A 21092-nucleotide genomic window follows, 5' to 3' on the forward strand; every position below is an offset into this window, starting at 1 on the left:
CCAGGTCCTTCCTCCTGTCCATCCACCCTGGGCTGCCCAGTCACTAAATGACTCCAGAAGGCACCAGTCACATAAATTACCGTGAGAATAGTGCCCCTGAGTTGGGCAACATAGGGGTCCCTACCCAGCTCTAGCTTGGAGACCTCATTTAGACTCACACCAGCTCTCAGAGGCATGGAAACTTAGTGGGGAAGATGAACGAAAAAGTAAGGGATGGCCCTTGATCTTGTTTTGGAGGGCCTGGGTTTGTATTAATTTGTTTTGTTTTATTTGTGCAAGGGTACTGACAGGTGTTTCTTGGGGTTTTTGTTTGTTTTAGAAGCTAGAATCTGTCAGTGCTAGTGAGTAATCAGTTAAACAGGTGAGATGAACTCTGGATAAAATTACTGAAGTCCTTCTTTTAGCTAATACTCAAGATTAATATTTAAACATGTACAGTTTTGGCGGACTACTGGAAACACTTCCAAATTATCTTCTACGATTAGTAACAGATTTTATTTCGTACCAGCAATTCTAGGTACACTTTGAAAACACAGAGGCTGTGTATAAAAGAAGCATAAAGTCAAAGCTCCACCTTCTGAAGTACCCAAGTTCATTTCTGAGAGTGAGCCCAAAACGCAGGAGAAACACATGCGGTTTTCTGTCCCCATCTCACCAAAGTGCTTCCTTCTGCTTTGGAACCCACCTCAGCCCACCCCTCTGTCTTCCCCATCACCCTGATGTCAGTTTCATAGTACAGACCACTAGCCAAGTGTATGTCGTGGGTTTCGTTGCTGCTGTTATTCATTTATTATTTTCTGTTTCTCTCACTAGAATATAGATTCCATGAGAGCAGGGATTTCATCTGACTCATTCACGAGGGCACCCCAAGTCCCTAGAAAATGCCTGGCACCCAGGGGACACTCAGGAAACATTTGTAGAAGGAATGAATAAAGACAGACTGTTCTCCAGCTAATAATAAATAATATTCTCTTTGGTCACCGTTTGTTAATTTTATATTTTTTCATCCTTCAATCACAGACTTGGATCTTAGTCAAATATCTTGAGTAAATTTGCTACATCTTCCACTAGATAATTCCTGGGTTTGTCATGTATCTCAGAGTAGAAACTTTTATAACAACTTCTGAAAATTTTCAGATTCTAAAGTAAATTGCTTCTTCCTATAATGCATCTGCCTCTCACATTCATTAGCCGTGGTAATATTCTAATCACTCTGTGCTGCAGTCTCAGAGAAAGGAAGAGGGAGAGTTCCAGAAAACAGTTGTTTTTTTTCTTCTTTATAGAAAAGCACTTGAGATGAAAAGGTCTGTAAAAATCAACTCTCAGTGGCACACACAAAAACTCCAACCTTTTAAAACGTTCCTTAAAGAGGAGAGGGTATTTCTCGTGTGTGTGAGAAGGAGGGCCCAATGCATTCTCACAGGGCTCCCAGGCCTGAGTTCTGAGACAAGGCTTCGGCAGAATTGAAAATGGAACAGATTGTGGGAAGGCAGAAAGGTTGCCAGAGATACGGGATGAGTGACGGGAAATACATCAATCAACACACTTAACACTCAGGTAAGATTGGTAACAATTGGTGGTTGCACTCAGTTTCCCAGTGGAATCTTGGGCAACTCAATTAACCTCTTTCTACCACATTCTCATCACTAATAAATTGAGTACAACAATCTCCCTAGCAGAGATTGCATGGGATTTGGTAGTAAATGTGAGTAGAGAGCTATACGTGTGATACCTAACAATATTGTGTGAATTAGCATAAAATGTCGGGGCTACAAGGTCCTCAAGAGGTCAATCAAGTCCTTTCACAGGGGGCCATAATTAAATCATTCCAGAGGGATTAGATTCTAATCTTTTTTAAAAGGTGTCTGTAAAAGGGATTCCCAGAACATTCCCCTTGGTCAAGGATGCTTTCTGAAATTTAAGACGTCTCAATCCTACAGCATTGTAATGCTGTGCTTTTGCCCCTTCAGCGACCATATTATAGTAGCACGCTGGTGTAGTGCATGGATACCGGAGCCTGGCTGACTCAGGTCCCCACTGGACGCTACTCCGTACTGGCTACGTGACACTGAGCAAGTTACAGCCTTAACTTCTTCTAACCTAAGCTTCTTCACTGACCCCATAAGGCTGGTATCAGGACCCAGTGAAAAAAAAAACAAATAAGGCACTTCTCACAGTGTCTGCATCATGGTGTGCACCAAATCAACAGGAATATTATTTTCTGGCTGAATAACCCTGGTTACTCTAATTTATATTAACATTTTAACTTTTAAAGTGTTCATTATTTTTGTTTCTCCTTTCTGATCCCTCTCTAAATTCCCTATTTTTCATTTTAAAGAAAGTGATCAAAATCATAGGAGGAGGTTAACCTCTCTGAGTAGCCTGGGAAGATTTCCTCTTTATTTGTCCTAGGCTCAGAAGGGAAGGCTGTGTGGTGTGTGCTTTGGGAAGGCATTGGGACTCTTAGTGACAAAGAGTCCCATATTTTGTAAGTGGTTGCGGAAACAGAGCCACGAGAGTTTAAGGGACCATGTAAAGTTTGGGCAATGCATATATGGGTGGAAACCAGCATGTCTGGGGACTAGAGACCCTCCCCGAATTTTAGACACCATGTAAAACCCCTGGAACCTGGTGCATCCCAGGGAGCAGCGGGTTACCGTTATAATGTTCGTGGATACCTGAGTATACGGACCGAAATTTATACCAAGTGATCATGGCGGCTTTACAATTTACCAAGCACTTTCACACTCTGCACCTCCTTTGATCCTGGCAAAAAGCTTGGGTGAAAGATAATTATCCCTATTCTAATGCTGTGGATACAAAGGCTCAGACAGCTGAAGTGTCTGGCCTGGGGTCTCTGTATTCCAATTCTGCATATTTCTACTATGCAGTATAACTCACTGTGTCCAAAATCTTTTAACCTAACCTTGAAATCCAGCATTTCCACGTGGGAGTACATTCCAATGTAAAATTGAAGCCACTTTAAATTTTAAGCTTGTAATACAAAATTGAGTCTGCAGTATGCTTACAGTTATGTTGCAAAAATAAAAACTCAAAGTGTACAGGAAAAAAGACTCAGATATATTATAGCAAAAAGGTAAAGGCAACTGGGTTTAGCTGGTAGATGGTGGGCAGATTACTTTTTTACTTTTTTCTACATCCAAAATTTCCCTTAATGAACATATGTTTACAGTGAAAAATATAAGTAGAATTTTTTTCCAAGTAGCTTGAGAGTTAAAAATGTCATCCAACAGCAAGGAAGGTTCTTGTAGGAGCAGAGGGGGGGCATCCCCTACCTCCCAAGAAATTATATGTATCTCCCCTTCATCTCATCTTCAACCACTTATAGATGACCCAGCTCTGAGTCAAATTATTCAGGATGGCATCAATTCTCTGTAGATGATATGCCAAAACGATGGCAGGAATCACTTCTAAATTTTGACATAAGTCCAGATTTTGCCCTGAAGAGACCAATTCATATTCAGAGTAGCAAATTAGAACAAATAATAAACGTGATTCTACAATGAGCTCCGGGTCTGTCTCGGTTACTCATATTGTCTCTGAAAGAATTCCGACCAGGAATTTCTGAGAGTGTAACTCTGGGGACAGTGGGGTAAAAGCAACTAGCTCTTTAAGATCACCTATTATTCACAAAGGGAAGGAGGATGTCAGTGGGGGTCACTCTTTTGCACGTCGGTCTTCTGTTCCATCCACAAGCATCCAGGAACCACTGTAATGGGAAAGCCAAGATCTTCTGGCTTTGGTCCCACCTCACAGGATCCCTCAAGAGGTAAGCCCAGAAGCTACCTAACATTTCCTCAAATCAGGCTTACTCACCTTCACACAGCCCAGTGTTCTCCAAGTAAAACTGGGCTCTGCACTGGGACAGACACTCGCCAGAGGTGATGTTTGCCCCAGAGAGCTGCTCAATGTGCAGTCCTTCCTCTGGCTTCTTACACTGGGTGCAGTGAGAGCGCTCTGGACCCACACAAGTCAGGCAAGAGGAATGACAGCCTGCCAAGAGGAATAAAATGCAGGAAAAATCCAAGGATCAGATACATGTTGCAACCAAGGGGAGTCACTGATTAAGTCAAAATCACTCAGAAAAGTGCGCCAGATACATCTTTTCAGGAAACTGTTTTTCTAATGTTCTATACAAAGCCCAAGGTGATAATAACAATATCTGTGAGAGGCCAAATGCAGGTGATGTTAACTAGTAACATTTCTCAGGTCCTGGAAGGGCTGCCAGGCTATATCATGGGGGGAAAAAAAAAAGCAAACTGGACAATATTGGCTTGGTTCTCCAGAGATTCACATACAGTGGATGATGATTTAACATTACAGCCTCAGTTTTCATGGGAGATTTTAAGAAGCATTCCTATAAGGTCCGTTACTGTATTTTGTGCAAAAATGGTAGTTGTGTTACTGTCCATTATGGCATCCATCACCCACTATAGAGGGGTCCAGGCAACAAATTTATCTTAGAATTTATGTGAGGAAAGGCTGCTTTTCTAGACAAGGAAGAGGCCCCTTTAGAGCAGCAACAAGCATTTGACAATCCATCACAGTTTCTGGTTTTTCCTTGGCTACTGGTGAAAATCAGAGCCAAAGAGAGTACTCGAAATCTCTCCTGCCCACATTCTGATATAATGAACTCTACTGTCCTTTAAAAGATTCTCTAAATTTTCTTTTCCAGAATATTTATTGCAGCATCCCTGTTTTAAATATATTTTTCTTGTAACTATTCTCACATTCTTTTCCAAGGTGCCCTACGTATAAATAAACAGAAATTAACCTTACTTAATTAAAGTGTTTGCTCCCAATGTTCTAGTTTCAAAAGGCTCAAATGAGACTGTCCTCCCAATGAGCCCAAAGACTTTTTGGCAAACAGCTATTGAAGATTTTCCATTTTACTCAACCCAGAGGCATTGCTAGTAACTCTCAGTTTGCTCAACAGTATCATTAACAAAAAGAAGTTCTTCAGGGAAAAACAAAATGAAGACTAAGAAAAACATTAGCAAAGGTCCGAGAACAGAAAAAGAAGGAAATAAGAATTGGGTTGTTTTAATGTACCACGGTAAAGGGAATGACATTCCTCTCAAGGATGGCCAGAAAAATCATACCCTTTTGAGTGTCTTCACAAATATTCAAATGTGATTTTTCAGATTATCCCTTGGTAATGAAAAAAAGCATATAATGCATACATAACCATATAGGATACACTAGAGGAAAAGTTGCCCCGAAAAGTAACTTATATCTAATGTCCTTGTGATGGGAAAGTCTCTCAAGAATGATGATGACGCCAGTGATACCTTTGCAGACCCCGTGGTCAGGGTAGAAGCCCTCTCCACAGTTGGGCAGACAGTGGCCTTGGCGCAGGGCCTGGGGGTAGATGCAGGCCGTACAGTGAGAGGCCGAGGGTCCTGAGCAGCTGGCACACGAGTTGTGACAAACTGAGGAAGAGAGGAAGAGGGGAACACAATGAGACCGAGGTGACTAGGGCGCCTACTTCTTGGCCAGGCTCCTTATGTGCTAGGAAGCCCTCTCATCTATCACTCAATCCCCCTTCAGCTGTTGCACAAAATCAAGAGATACATGTGTTCGAAGGTGGTTATAGCACCAGAACTGCCCACATTGCCCCTTTATCCATCTTTCACCATGTTCTATCAATTATTTATTAGCTACCCTTTATTTATGTTTGTATTCAGTGTTTTATACATATTGCCACTTTTAACCTTCAGAGCAACGTTATGAGGTAGGTATTATTAACCCCATTTTACAGATGAGAAAACCGAGGTCTTGGGGAGTTAAAAAATTTACCCAAGATCACAGGGTTAATTAGTAGCAGAGCTGGGACTTAGCCCTAGGTCTGTCGGAACCTAAAACTCCCATGTGAATAGGGAAGAGGGGAAAGTTCATGGATCTGGATGTTGGGAGCACTGGGATTTTGACAGGCTTATCCCCTAACTTATGCCCTTAGCCAAGTCTGGGTCTCCCCCAGCCTAGTTTCCTTGGCATATGTATGGCAAGAGGTTGGACTAAATGGTCATTTAAGACACTTACAACTGGACATTTTAGGATTCTAAGTAAGAATTATATTAAAGAATCTGACCACTATGTATGGCAATGTCAGGCATGCGTCTCTGCTGCTTTTGTCCTGGTTGGTAACAGTGGGGCATCTCTGGCTCCAAGAGGCAGATGGTACCATGCTATCCTAAGGGATAGGAGTGAGATCCTGCAAGAAGGCTCTGGAGGACCATGGTCAGGAGCTGGGAGAGGGGAGTGCGGGGACAGCATCAGACCGTTGAGGGCAGGATATTGAGGAAAAGGGATGAACACTGTATAAGTAAAGAGGTTGGCAAACAAACAGGAGATTAATAAGACAAGGTTGTGGGACAGGTCTAAATATCCTGCCAACAGGTGGAAGTAAGAATACGTGTGTTTGATTTGGAGAAGAAGGGCAATCAAGGTGTCCTAGGCAGCAATAAATTCCCATCTCAAATGGGAATGTTTTGTAGTTTAAATTGTATAAATCTGAAAGAAACACTATATAAATAGCACATAAAACCAAATTTTTAATAGGTACACAGTTTAGCTTTATAATCTCCCAAACTTGATTTACTTTTTAATTTTATTTTTGTGGTGTGCTGTAGTTGCCAATATATGTGTTTATAAATGCCATCTATGGAATGATTCTGTCACACCTACAACCTGAGTTAGTGATGGTTTATAAGTACACAAGGATTGTGTAAAGATCTTAAAGATGTTCTTGGCATTTCAAAAAGATCCAATGATCTCTAATGATGAGATCACTGGAGATCTAATGTGTACCAGATACACATAGGTTCTATAAGGAAAAGATATTCCTTTTAACTTGCCATTTTTCCATCATGCACACAAACTTCCAGATGAGCAGCATATAGCACCATCTATAATCAAACATGTATTAAATACTTTTTTGATGATGATTATGATGATGATGACGATGATAACAATTGCCCATGTCTTACCTTTGCATCTGCCAGTGGCATCAGCATAGTACCCACCAGGACATTCAGAAATGCATTTCCCATCATGCAACACGGTCTTCTCAGCACAGGTAAGACATCTGGGACTATTGGGGCCACAACTCTCACAGGACTGATCACAAGCTAAGGGGGAGGAAAACCCATCAAAGAAAATCAATAGTGAGCAAAGGGAGCAGTGAAAGTCTATTCTTTACAACGTCCATAGTTGGTATCAACATAGTAATCACATTCTTTGGCTGCTCAGCTAAGTTCTATTTCCTTGATTCCAACATTTCTGTTTTTGCAGTTGAAGGAGAAACAAATAATTATTCATTAAACTAAGCATAACAAATACTCTGAGGCCCACCTACCAGTGTATCCAATTTAATATGGGATTTAAAGTCAAAACAGCTGGACTTTCCTGGTGGCACAGTGGTTAAGAGTCTGCCTGCCAATGCAGAGGACATGGGTTCGAGCCCTGGCCTGGGAAGATCCTACAGGCGGCGGAGCAACTAAGCCTGTGCGCCACGACTACTAAACCTGCACTCTAGAGCTCACAAGCCACAACTGCTGAAGCCCGTGCACCTAGAGCCTGTGCTCCTCAACAAGAGAAGCCACCACAATGAAAAGCCTGCGCACCGCAACAAGGAGTAGCCCCCGCTCGCCGCAACTAGAGAACTCCTGCAAGCAGCAACAAAGACCCAATGCAGCCAAAAATTTAAAATATAAATAAATAAATAACTTTATTTAAAAAAAAAAGTCAAAACAGCCTTGGCGGTAGGGTTGCCAGATTTAGCAAATAAAAATGCTCAGTTAAATTTGAATTTCCAGATAAATAATGAATACTTTTTTAGTTTAAGTTTGTCCCAAATATTTCATCCTATGTTTTATCTGACAACCCTGGTTGGAGAGAGAATTCAGGAATTCAGAGTTCTACAAAGTAAGGTCATGCTACAAAATTTGGTTGAAATCACTGAACTTCACACAGCCTTCCAGGATCTACTCGTTCACTTATCCATTCAGTTAGCCCCCAAAACATTTCTTAAGCTCTGTGTCAAGTACTGTGCCAGGTGGTAGAGACATAAAACCCAAATCAACTTGGTCTCTGCTTTCAGGGGCTTGTTAAGTCTGCCAGAGGGAGATAAACATATGTAATATTAGCAATATTAAACATATCACTGATTGGTCTGTATAGACACAATAAAAATTTCAACAGAATGTGTGTGGGGTAGGAGGTATGAAAGGTTAAGAAAGGATTCATAGAAGAAATGACCCTTGAGCATTATCTTGGAAAGCGAGTCAGAGCATGCCAAGCTGATGGGAACGTACTCCCGGCTGAAGCCGTGAGGCGAGTACAGGCCCAGAGCTTGGGAAATCCTGGGAAACAGCAGTTCATTTGGCTGGAAAAGTGGGAAGGGCCAGATTATGGTAACCTGGATGCCAAACTCTATAGTCTAGATTCTCATCCTATGAAAGACGTCCGTAGCGCCTACACAGATTTAAACAAGGTAAAAATACGGCTATGTTTGTGTATAAGAAAGATCACTTTGGCTTTAGTTCGGAGACAGTTTGGAGGGGTGAGGAAGGAGAGTTGGGGGCCTTGCTGGACTAGCGTGGCAATGCTCACAGAACAAGATGACTGGGAGGTGAATCAAGGCTGTGAATGAGGTGATGGATTTGAGAGCTGTGTAGGTGAAAGTGTCTCAGATGGCTGCCTGGGGTCTGGCATGGAGACGAGTGATGCCACTCAAGGAACACAGAAAGGAGAGCGGGGGATTACGACAGACTCAGTTTGGGATACGCGCAGTCCAATAAACGGCCTGATTTAGAGTTCTGGGACTCAGGGGAGAGGCTTGGGGGTCATCACATAGGGGTTGCTGAAATCAGAAATTAGTTGATTTATTCAGTAAAAGCATGAAGGATAAGAAAGAAGTAGTCAAGGATCTGGAGAGCGCCAAAATTTACTGAAAAAGGAAAAAAACTAGCAAAGGTAACTAAGAAGATATGATCCGAAGGTAGGAGAGAAAACAGGAGTGTGGTGGCTGAGAATCCAAGAAAGGAAGAAGTTGCGAGAAGGAAGACATTAACGGTACAGAGAGGACAAATAAAGACTGAAGAGGGTTCACTTCACTTAGAAATTGGGACACGAGTGACCTGTGCCATAACCATTTCAGTGGAGTCATCAGACAGAATGAAAGTGAAGGCCATGATTATCAACTGTTCCTTTAAAGGCTCCTGGCCATGAATGGAAGGGTATAGAGGGGAAATAACTAGAAAAATAGTACAGATGAACCTATTTCCAGGGCAGGAATAGAGATGTAGAGAATGGACGTGTGGACACAGAATGGGAAAGGGAGGGTGGGATGAATTGGGAGATTAGGTTTGACATAAATACACTACTATGTGTAAAATAGATCGCTGTATAGCTCAGGGAGCTCAGCTCTGTGCTCTGTGATGACCTAGATGGGTGGGATGGCGGGGGCGGAGAGAGGTCCGAGAGGGAGGGGATATATGTATACATATAGCTGATTCACTTCATTGTACACCAGAAACTAGCACAACGTTGTAAAGCAATTATACTCCAATTAAAAAAAAGGGGGGGTGGTTAAGGGGATGTATTGCCTCTCCAATACTGTAAAAGCCCAAAGCAAATATAGACCTCGGGAAAGGTTTTTAAAAAGAGAAGAGGTAGAATAATTGTTGAAAGCATATCTAGGAGAAAAAAGGGGAGTTACATTCAAAAGTACAGATGGAGAGATTAGTCTTGAACAGAACAGAGAAAGTCCTTTTCTGAGTAGAAAAGGGAGGTGAGGGTGAATGCAGCTGCAGGTAAGTCTATGACTCAATCTATTGCATACTCACTGGCTAAATTCTTTAAAAACAAGCAAAACAAACTTCTTCTCGCTATCAGAGAATCAGTGTTTCAGGAATAGAAAACTACTGAGATTTATTCTGTCTGTTCTCTTAATCCACCTACACCATACTAACCTCCTGAAAAAGATTTCAAGAACTTGAGAAAAAGGACGGCAATTGATGGGGCCAAATGTTCCACCCTGCATCCTAGAGGATTCAGCATCTCTCTAGAAGCACACATGTAAGGCAAGATAATCTTCAGTAAATGGACAAAGGCAGTGGCCTTCATATCAGAGAAAAAGAAAATCATCCCCTCAACGCATAGCTGGAGCAAAGAAGCAAAAATGAATTTAAAAAGCGTTCTTCTCTCCTACCCTCCAAAAACTTCTGAAGCTTCTATTCTAGAACTGACATATCCACAGAACTGAATAATCTACAAGCTAAGTGGATTTTCCCAGAAATAAAGAATTGCAGAAATTTTTTAAAAATTGGAATTGCCCAACAATAAAAACATTACAGATCGAATGTTTTAGGATACACCTAAAGTAATATTTGGCGTATAATTTGTAAATTTAAATAAAATTATTAGGAAGATGTCATTTCTCCCCAAACTAGTCTATAACTTCAATACAATATTAATAAAACTTCCAGTTGAATTTTATTCGTAATTCAATAAACACTCTGAAGTTCATGAATAGTTAACTTTAAGAATGAAGATGAAATAAAGGGAGAATTTGCCCAATCAGACACTGAGACATACTGCAAAGCAACAGAAATTAAGGGAAAAAACAAAACAAAGCAAAACAATGTGATAGTGGTACAAGAACAGAAATTTGGACTACTCAAACAGCTCAGAGACAGACCTATGTCCATATGGAAATTTAATATCCAATAAGGATCAATGGAGAAGGTTAGATTGAATCACTAAATGATGCTGGGAAAACTGGATCATGAAATGGAGAAAAAATCAAACTGGATCACTACTTAAACTCATATACAGAAGTGGACTCCAGATGGATCAAGAACCTACATAAAGGAAAAACTGTGAAATTAATAGAATTTCTTCTATTAATTGTAGTATAATTTCTTTGTGAACTTGAGCAGGGTGGGTCTTCTTAAACAAAAATTCAAAAGCAAAATGTTAAAGTGAAAAATGATGAATTAGAGATTTCTGTTCAACGAAGGGCACCACATTAAAGGCTAAAAGGTAACGAAATGGGAAAACGTTTGCATATTTATGACTGACAGAGTTAATATCTATAAGGTGCAAGGAATTCCATAAGATCAACAATAAAAAGGTAGCAAGGCCTATGAAACAATGGGAAAAACATATCAAAAAGCAATTTATCAAAGAGGAAACACAAAAGTCCAACAGGAGTTGAAGATATTCTCAAACTCATTAATAATCAGAAAAATGCAAATTAAAATAGGATGTCCCTGTATACCTATTGACCAGAAAAAAACCCTGAAGTTTGATAATGCCAAATGGTGGCAAGGATGTAGAGATGAAAGAGCCCTTATGCTTGGGAGTGTAGATGCTGGTGAGCTACCTGGCACTACTTATCACATAAAGAAAATGCAGAGTCAACAATTAAAGAATAAATTTAAATTAAAAAGAAAAAAAAAAGAAACCAACAGTTCTGCTCTCAGGTTATCCATCCATCCCAGGGAACCTCCCACCCAGTTCATCAAAGGACATATTGGAGGTTGTTCACCGGTGCTCCCTAGTGATGGTGTCCAGATGGAAGGAAGTGAGGGATCCCGTCCCTGCGAGAGCAGATGGGAGAGCTGTAGGGGATGTAGACCAGGAAGGACTATGCAGCAGTGAGAAACAAAGGACTAGATGATATAGCAACTGGGTGAATCTGAAAAACATACTGCTGAGTGAAAAAAGAACAACATGAACTCTATAACGTGGTATCATTTAAGAAAAACAAACATATACGTATACTCACTGAAAACAATACCCATTTTACATGAGCCCATTAAAAACAAGATGATTAAAAAAATTAAAATAGTTGCCTAGGTGAGGAAGGGAAATCGGTATAAAAGGAAGGAAAGAGAAAAAAAGGAGAGGGGGAAGGAAGAGAGTGAGAATGGCTAACAGAAACCTCTGAACTTGTTGATTTATTTTGTTAGCTAGAGTCAGAAAAGCCCTTCATAACAGCTCAAGTACTTACATGACTAAAGAATGGGGAGGTTTTGTCCTTTGAATTTCCCCATGCCTTATATCTAATATTTGTAAAACTCAAAGCATGTACCACAGACAAACTTGGTGGTTGTAAATTCTTTCGGCCAGGGCATAGCACCATTTATAACAGGTTGTGCTGGATTTTTCTCAGCACTCAACTTTGAGATTTCTACAGATATGGGTTGCTTGGTTATACATTATTAAACCAACACCAGCTGGTCTTTATCTCGAATAGTACTAATCTGAATTGAAAGTAAGTCGGCATTATCAGAGTCTTAATTAACATTCCGATACCAATCAGCGACTTGGTTCACTGTTGCTTTAGAAAATATTTATATGAACCTTTCTGAAGGCATTTGATACAAACTTAGAGAACTCGAACAATTTTATGAAAAGTTTAAACTCCAGCCTTGTCTATCAAAAGGGCCACTGGTCAATGCCAATGGCATCACAAAGTCTTGTATCTGCTAAGCATATGGCAGGCATTCAGTAATTACCTATTGATCAATTGACCGGTTGGCTGACTAATGTCAACAATGGTCCATCCTCCTGTTTGAAAGTTCTCTTTCTGCTTTGTTTCAAAATGTATACAGATAGCATTTCAGATGTATACTCTCTCCCTAAGCCACCTGTTCAGTAGTCTTTTTTTAAAATTCTTCCAGTCTGCAAGGAGACCTGGCTTTCTTCACTCAACCTCTCTGCCCAAGTAGACTCCCACCCCTCACCGCCTCAGGCTCACACTAACCATCCCTCCTTTTACATACACGCATCCCTAGCAAAAGTTGCTTTCTCATTCCAGATAATATCGTCTCGGTAGCAGGTCCGTGTCACCACTCCTTGTCAGTGACAGTAGCCAGCCTCCTTGGGGAGTTAAAGGGTAAATGCCTTCAGGCCTTTAAGTTAGTGCAAATTTGACATCTGCTGACCTATAGAGAATACATCTGGCTTAATTGAGCAGGAAAGTGATGTTGGCAGAAAAAGATTAAAATGCTCAGGGTAATGGCAGCCTGCCTTTCTTTCCTTGTTCTCTCCTGAATCCACACAAAAGCCACCTGTGACTTGTCCATATTGAGTGAGACTTCTCACACCAGCGATGCTGATGGATCCCTGCACCGCTTTAAGCAAGCAGCTGCCAGGGGGTATCTCTCTTCCCTAGGACAAGTGGATTTGTCAGGTCCCAAAGATCATCCCATTTGTGCTGTTGCCCTGCTCAGCAAACAAAATGAGGGCAATAACTCAAGGAAGTTTTATGGGCTACACATTTTTTATTGACTTAGTGGACTCAGTCATAAAAAAAAAGTCATCAGGCCTTTCAACAGGTATGGCCATCACGATAAACTGGATTCAAACCTTTCATTCACCGTCAGGTGCCTACCTGTGGACCTGGCAATGTCCACAGGGGTAGCCCGCTGATCTAAAGACTGACAGGAAGACAAGGAGGAAGGGGGAGAAGAGGATCAAGGGAGAGGAGAAGGAGAAGGAGAAGAGAGGGGAAAATGGGCAGAGGTGCATAAGGAGGTATCACATTACAGGGAGCAGTAGAGCAGCGATGAGGCAGTTAAGATCTAAACCCAGAAGACCTAGCATGAATTCCAACTCTGCCCCTTATTAGCTACGTGACTTTAGGCAGGTTTCTTAACCTCTCTGTTTCTTCATCTGAAAAATGAGGATGGTAATAACTACCTCACGAAATTGTGAGGATTAAACACTAAATACATAGCACTTACTCCGTGCCAGGCACTGTGCTCAATGCCTTGCATACGTTAACTCAGTCCTTGAAACAGCCTTCTGAGCTGGGTGTGTGTTAGTTTCCCATTGCTGCTGTAACAAATGACCACAAACTCAGTGGCTTAAAACAACACAAATTTATTATCATACAGCTTAAGAGGTCAGAAGTCCCAAAATCAAAGCATTGGCAGGACTGCATTCCTTCTGGAAGCTCTGGCGGTGGGGTGGGATCCATTTCCTTGTCTTTTTCCAGGTTCTATAGGCTGCCTGCATGCTCATGGCCCCTCCCTGGTATCACTCTGACCTCTGCTCCTGTTTCAGATCTCCTTTTCTGACTCTGATCCTCCTGCCTCCCTCATATAAGGACCCCTGTGATTACGCTGGCCCACTCAGATAATCCAGGATAATCTCCCCCATCTCAAGATCCTTACCTTAATCACACCTACAAAGTCTCTTTTGTCATCTGAGGCAGTGTATTCACAGATGCCCGTGACTAGGATGTGGGCATCTCTGAGGAACCGTTATTCTGTCTACCACGAGTACTGCTATTGTTCTCATTTTTTTTTTTTTATAAATTTATTGTTTTATTTTTGGCCGTATTGGGTCTTCGCTGCTGCGCACGGGCTTTCTTGAGTTGCGGCGAGCGGGGGCTACTCTTCATTGCGGTGGGCGGGCTTCTCATAGCAGTGGCTTCTCTTGTTGTGGAGCATGGGCTCTAGGTGCGTGGGCTTCAGTAGTTGTGGCACACGGGCTCAGTAGTTGTGGCTCACGGGCTCTAGAGCACAGGCTCAGTAGTTGTGGCACACGGGCTTAGTTGCTCCGCGGCATGTGGGATCTTCCCAGACCAGGGCTTGAACCCGTGTCCCGTGCATTGGCAGGCAGATTCTCAACCACTGCGCCACCAGGGAAGCCCTACTGTTCCCATTTTACAAATGGGAAACTGACATAGGAAGAGATTAAGTAACTTGCCCAAGGTCATGCTCCACCTCCTCCCCCAATATGTTCCTGCCTCTCAATTGGTTAATGTTTAGAAAGCACCTGGGACAGTGCTTAGCACAGGAAGCACTATGCTGGGTTAACTCTTATTGTCTGTAATGGTGTTAAAGGTAGAAGAGACAATAACCGCTTCAGCTTTAATTCAGTGGCACCAACACCGAAGGTAGGTTGGCCCTTGGCTAGCCTAAGAGTGTCTTGTCCCCATGCATATTTGGAAGGCAGTCTGGTGTTGATGAAGAGTTTGGCATTTGGAGCAAGGAAGCCCCACTCCTCTCCCTCCAGCTGTGGGCCTGGAGCAAGCAGCCTGAGCCTCGTGGTCTTCAGATACAGGACGAGGCTACAGAGAGCTCCCAACCTATCAAGTAGTTGCAGGCAAAGGTATTAATGGGGATTCTGCCAGTGGAAAAGAAACATGTTTCGTAAGCTGCTAAAACACCGTCAATCTTACCAGCATTTGCATAAAAGAAACACTGATTTTTGGTGCTATGAATTGAATGAAACAAGGGAGGCTGGAAGAGGAAAAACTGCTTTGGCCTGCAAAGCCGGACACTTACCACTGCAGGTCCCCTGCTTGTTGTAAAACCCGTCGCCACAGCTGCTCTCACAGCCGCCCTCTCTCAGCACTTGGAAGGGGTCTCTGCAGGCCAAGCAATGCTTCTCTGTGGGACCCCAGCAGGCCGCACAGGACTCGTGGCAGGCTGCAGGAACAAAAGACGGCAGAAAGGACTAGTTGCCATTTTTCTTCAAAGGCTTTAGGATTTATAAGGAGGATTTTCACTCCTTCACTATGCACATACCTGCACCACAGGAGAAAAAAAACACCCCCCCCCAAAAAAACCCCCCTATTTCTGTTGGCCAGAAGTACAACTTCCATAAATCACTGCTAAGAGAATTGGAACAGGAAATCAAAGGCTGTTGAGTAATGGGAATCACAGGGCAGGGAATCATAATTTCTAGACAAATATGGTCTGTCTAATGAAATCAGATGGCCCTCCATCACCTTGCCTTTTGTAACCACACAACAAAGTGTCAACTAGATAATTGCTCTTAACCTCCAACACATGGAGAATCAGTTAAGGAGGGATGCCATGTACTCTAGTCCTTGATTAGACCTTGAAAGACCCGGTGCTGCTTGATTTCTATTGCTCTTTCCCTCCCTTTCCATCTCTCCCCCTGCCCCCACCCCATCCTTCTGTCCTCCCTCACAACTCTTAGAACTCAGCCTCTGGGTCCCCCCCCCCCCCAGTAGCATCTGCTCTAAACATATATCTTGAGGACTCACAAACCCTTATTTTCTCTTCTACCTTAGGTTTCTAACTATACGTTGTTTCCAGACCAAAGTTGTTCCTTTAAGACTTGAACATTTCCCCCTCTTCCGGCATTTGATTTTTTATTTTTTTTATTACTATTCATGCTTGCTCTTCACCTTAGCAGGTCTATAAAGAGAGGCCTATTCTGAATGATTGAATATATTCAGATCTGGTAAACTGTCTGTATGGCTAATCCCACCCATGCTTCTGATTTTCAAAATGTTTGCTTCACAATGGAACATAACCTATTTTTCAGAGGTATTCATTCTGACCAGAATTGGCAGGGAGAATGCTTCTGCTGGTCACAAGTGACTTGGGAACTGTACCTAAGTAACTTGATTAGGGATCCATTTGGAATCAGAAGAAAGGATGCCTGCATGGCACATCTCAAGATCCAATCCTCTCCTCTCAGTTCTAAACTGCACAGGAAGGCCTTCTTTTCAGACAACTTTTCTCCTCAACAAATTCAGAGATGATCGCAAATTGTGTCAAGTGCTAGGAAGAGCTCTTCGATAAAGAGTAACAGTAGTGGAAGCGGAAGGGACTGAGTTTAGGAAGACCTAAAGGGTGAGACGTGGCCAGCCAAAGGGAGAACCAGAGAGCAGCACGAACAAAGTTCTTGAGAAGGGAAGGCGCCTGGGGGCTCAAGGAACTGGAGGCTCCTCTTGTGACTGGACCTGGTGGACATAGCGGGGCACCGTGGGAAACAGAGGGCACAGTGGCCTGATTCATGGCTGGAGGGGTGGGCAGGGGCCCTATGAAACTTGACCTTGGAGACCATGGAAAGAAATTAGGATTTTTATCCTAACTGCAACGTGAGTCGTGAATGGGCTTAAATAGGATAGACACAAGCCCCGATTTAGATTTTTTAAAAGCCCTCTCTGGTTGCCATGTAGAGAGGGTTTAAGGACTTGCATGCCGGCAGGGAGATGAGTGTGGAGTTGACTGCTCTGGTCCAGGTAAGAGATGACAATGGCAGGTGGAAAGCAGAGACGGACAAAGTTTACTTATTTATTATCTGATTCCCTTGCTAGACCATAAACGTTCATGAGGGCAGAGTCCATATCTCTTCTGTTAACTCTGCCAAGCACACTGCTGGGTGCTCTACAAACTCCACTTACATTTAACACCTTATTTACAAGTGGTACATGAGAACAGTGTTTGTGTTGAGATAAGCCACCAACACTACATTAAAACTAAATATGTGGATGCAAAGATCCCAGTAACAAATTCCACCCTGAATGCACATGAAATGTGCCTGTCATTCATTTAGTCAACTACTCTTCCAATACTCATTACAGTCACTATCGGAAGTGTCAATCAGTGTTAAGTGCCTCTGCCTTACTGAGGAAATGGAGTTGATTCAAAGCCATTACCTAAACACACAAGCAAACAAACAAACAAAAACCCAACTGCATTTCTAAGAAGACATGCCAGGCTAATCTATCAATGTTCTACAGAAGCACCTACCACATGCGAGGTGCAGGGCTAGCCTGTGGGGCTTTCCCAGCTGCCACAGGTGAGCCAGGGCCCCGGGGAGTAAGTGCCCGAGGGGATGATGGGGAGTGAGGCAAAAAAGACAACAGGGGTCAGATCACGAGTATCAGGCAGGCAGGGGATTTCATCCTGTAAAAGTTTTAATCAGGGCGGTGGAATTGATCAGTTTTGCTTTTTAGAGCATTTAACAGATACTCAGCTGCACTGGCGGTTAACATAGTAAAAATACTTCCAAGCTGGTTGGTAAATGGCTGTCATCCTGGCCCCCTCCCTGATATTCTGGCCGCAGCCCTGGGAACGCTGGCAGACACCATGCTCCAACGACAAAAGGTCTGACACGGGAGAGGGTCTCGGGACTCCCCTCCTTCCAACCGATCTGATCTGTGCCATACTGCTTGTTAAATATTTTTAATATTACCCCTGGTGCTGCCAATCAGAATGGGGGTCAAAGGATGAGCAGGATAGAGGCTACAGACTTAGGGACGGCACTCAGACGGAGCCCTACTTAGCATTCCAGCCCTACCTTCTGCTACCTCCCCCTCACCTACACCAGTTCTACGGAGCAGGGTGCTCTAAGCACGCCATGTGACTGATCAAGGGTTCTGGATGCCCCGCCCAGGACTGACCCAGCCAGCAATGCCTCTGGCTCCTTCCACAGCCTCTGTAATCCTGTTTACACCTGAGAGGCCTCCTAAGTTGTCACTACTTCTGTGAAGCTTTGCTAAACTTGTCCAGACAAAGTCAGGCGCTCCTTCCTCTATGTTCCTGCAGCACTTTGTATGTGCCTCTCATGCTATTTATCCTACTGTACTAATGATTCAGTTACAAATTAATCCCATTCAATGGAATGTACTATCCTCCAAAACAGGGGCTATGTTTTAGTCATCTTAAACCCCCAGTATTCAGATTGATGCCTGGTATAAAGTCAGTATTCATTAAATGCATGTTAAGTGAACGCACAGCAGATTTTTTTCATTGGTTATGGGGGATTCATCCTACCAGTTTTTACCTTCTGTATGGAAACAGCTGAGCATGAGGTCAGAGTCTAAAGATATGATAAGATAGATACATTCAGAGCTGTAAAATTTACCTAATAAATACTGGAGTCCAGATCTGCTTATGATGACAAATATTTATGCTGCATCTACATTGAGTACCAAATGTGATGCTGGGCCTTCTCTTTTTTCCATCTCGAATAAAAGGCATGTTCCATGGCTGGGCAGGACAGCAGAAGGGATTTTTATTTCAACACAGGACTATGCTGAGCTGTCACTTCTTTTCTTTCCTTTTTTTTTTTTTTTTTGAGCTGTCATTTCTTATAATGACATACTCCCCCTGTGCCCCTGTGTTTTGCAATTGATTTCTAATTTCTAACACTGAACATATGCTACCACAGATAATCTCTTCTTGCAGGCTTAGTTTACATGGGGCTTTTATTACATTTGGGTTATTATGAAAAATAAAAGGTCAGTCCCTGACTTTTCACCATAATTTCTCTTACTGACACATTTCAGCTCACCCAGGGTTCGAAGTGTATATCGTGAAAATTGCGGCAGTAAGTTAAAACAGAGGACAAATAAGATAAAGCCATTGTCTTATCTCACATGCAGTAGATAATTTATTTAGGAAAGCCCCTGATTTTTCTGGAGCATGACAAGACATGCGTTGGCTTGCTGAGCAATTTACTTCAAAATGAAAAGGAATGAATTACTCTTCTTTTGGCAACTCTATATTGAAATCCTACTCTAAAAATAACAAACTTCTTTTCATACTTGATAATTTTGAAATAGAAGATTGCTATAAAAAAATTTAACCTGTGCTACTCGAAGAATAAAATGCAGCCCTTTTCCAAGGAAGTGTTAAAAACACTTCCGATGAACCACTTCTTATTTTCCAGGAAGCCTTCTCAGATCCCAGGCAATAGACACAGATTCCCATGGGCTTAGCCTTCAGTTCAAACTGAAGGAGCCTCGGATCCTTGCCTTTTCCATGGTCTTTTGGAATAAGTTTCCCTTCCATTACCAGGGAATTAGCACACTTGATCAGGAGGCCCTTTTAGTCATCAGTAAGGCTGTAGTTCAGGGTTACAAACTGCCAAGTTTTCACTCTCAACTACACAAAGCAGCCCAAACCCCAGACACAAGCAAGCACATCATACACAAGGCAAATTCCTTCATTATCCATGTCGTGGCAACTGCTATCATTCATATCTCACAAATGACTAGGAAGGACTTAAGTTTTAAAGTATTATCAGCAGACAGTGCGTAAATTTCTAACAAGAAGCTCTTGTTGGATGAAAAAAATATCTATTTAAACTCAACTTCACTGTTCCTTGCTTTCCTAATCTGTAAAGTGGGAATAATACTATTTGTTGTACTTAACTCATGGGGATATGGCGAGATGACATATTTGAGAAAGCAGAGAATGTTGTATGTGATCATATGAGTGGCACACCCTATGAGACCTAACAAATCTTGTTTCAGATGGCATCAAAAGCAAAGCAATTATTTAGGGAGCAAATTAAAATGTAACGCAAGACAGAAGGGGTAAGGATGAAAAAGACTGTGGGAAAGGAAGGTTCACATAGAAAGGGAGTGAAGGGAAGTAACAGAATCAGCAGGGATTCTTCCAGCAGTTACATAAAGGGGCTCCAGCCTTTCCCAGAGGCCTCACACCCTAGAGCTCTTTCCTTGTAATTGCTACAAAACATCAACAAAAGCCCTTTGGAAAGTGACTGAGAATAGCTCTGTGAAGCACAAGGCCACGCCGAGATGCTGGGCAGACTATGTTCCCCTCCCTTCATAACAGCCGCACCTGAGACCAAGCCTACTAGCCTAAGAAGCACAGATGCCAGACAAATCTAAAAGTGAAGTGCATCTGAGTCATCATCATTTTTGATCCTTTTACTCCCATCTGTTTCTGTCCCCTACCAGGCTGGTCTCTGCCATCAACCTTCTTCCCTGTGCCAACAGAAGCTTTTACACCTGACATTGGAATGCCTGGTCTCTACATGTTCTGAAAACCGGTATGTACTTGAGGGAGTTCATAATAGAAAAATAAAAACACATGAAAAAACCACGGAGTAACTAAGCCCATGTGCCACAACTACTGAGCCTGCGCTCTAAAGCCCACAAGCCACAACTACTGAGCCCCTGTGCCACAACTACTGAAGCCCGCGCGCCTAGAGCCCGTGCTCCGCAACAAGAGAAGCCACCGCAATGAGAAGCCCGCGCACCGCAACGAAGAGTAGCCCCCGCTCGCCGCAACTAGAGAAAGCCTGCGTGCAGCAACAAAGACCCAACGCAGCCAAAAATAAAAATAAACTTATAAAAAACAACAACACATGAAAAACATCTTCAGCCTCATGAATAGGCAGAGATATGCAAATTACACAGGAGAACAGCAACTAGGTGCAATGGATTGGATGTACATATAGCAACATGTATGCATCTTAATAACAGTGCTTAGTGAGGGAAACAAAGAAAAAGAATGGTTCATCCTTTGTAACAA

At 42.5% G+C, this 21092-nt stretch overlaps 1 protein-coding gene across 4 annotated transcripts in view; it reads right to left on the minus strand.

Annotated features, from left to right (window-relative positions):
- Positions 1 to 21092, minus strand: part of FRAS1 (Fraser extracellular matrix complex subunit 1) — a 447355-nt gene that overhangs the window by 202321 nt on the left and 223942 nt on the right. For all 4 annotated transcript variants that reach the window (XM_059922796.1, XM_059922794.1, XM_059922793.1 and 1 more), the window contains exons 15-18: positions 15330 to 15473; positions 7011 to 7151; positions 5313 to 5453; positions 3838 to 4014 (exon numbers count right to left, since the gene is read on the minus strand). In XM_059922796.1, the coding sequence (XP_059778779.1) occupies positions 3838 to 4014; positions 5313 to 5453; positions 7011 to 7151; positions 15330 to 15473 (603 nt within the window). The remainder of the gene's footprint in view (positions 1 to 3837; positions 4015 to 5312; positions 5454 to 7010; positions 7152 to 15329; positions 15474 to 21092) is intronic.

The sequence above is a fragment of the Balaenoptera ricei genome, chromosome 5 (assembly GCF_028023285.1).
Source record: "Balaenoptera ricei isolate mBalRic1 chromosome 5, mBalRic1.hap2, whole genome shotgun sequence".
Classification (NCBI taxonomy): Eukaryota; Metazoa; Chordata; class Mammalia; order Artiodactyla; family Balaenopteridae; genus Balaenoptera; species Balaenoptera ricei.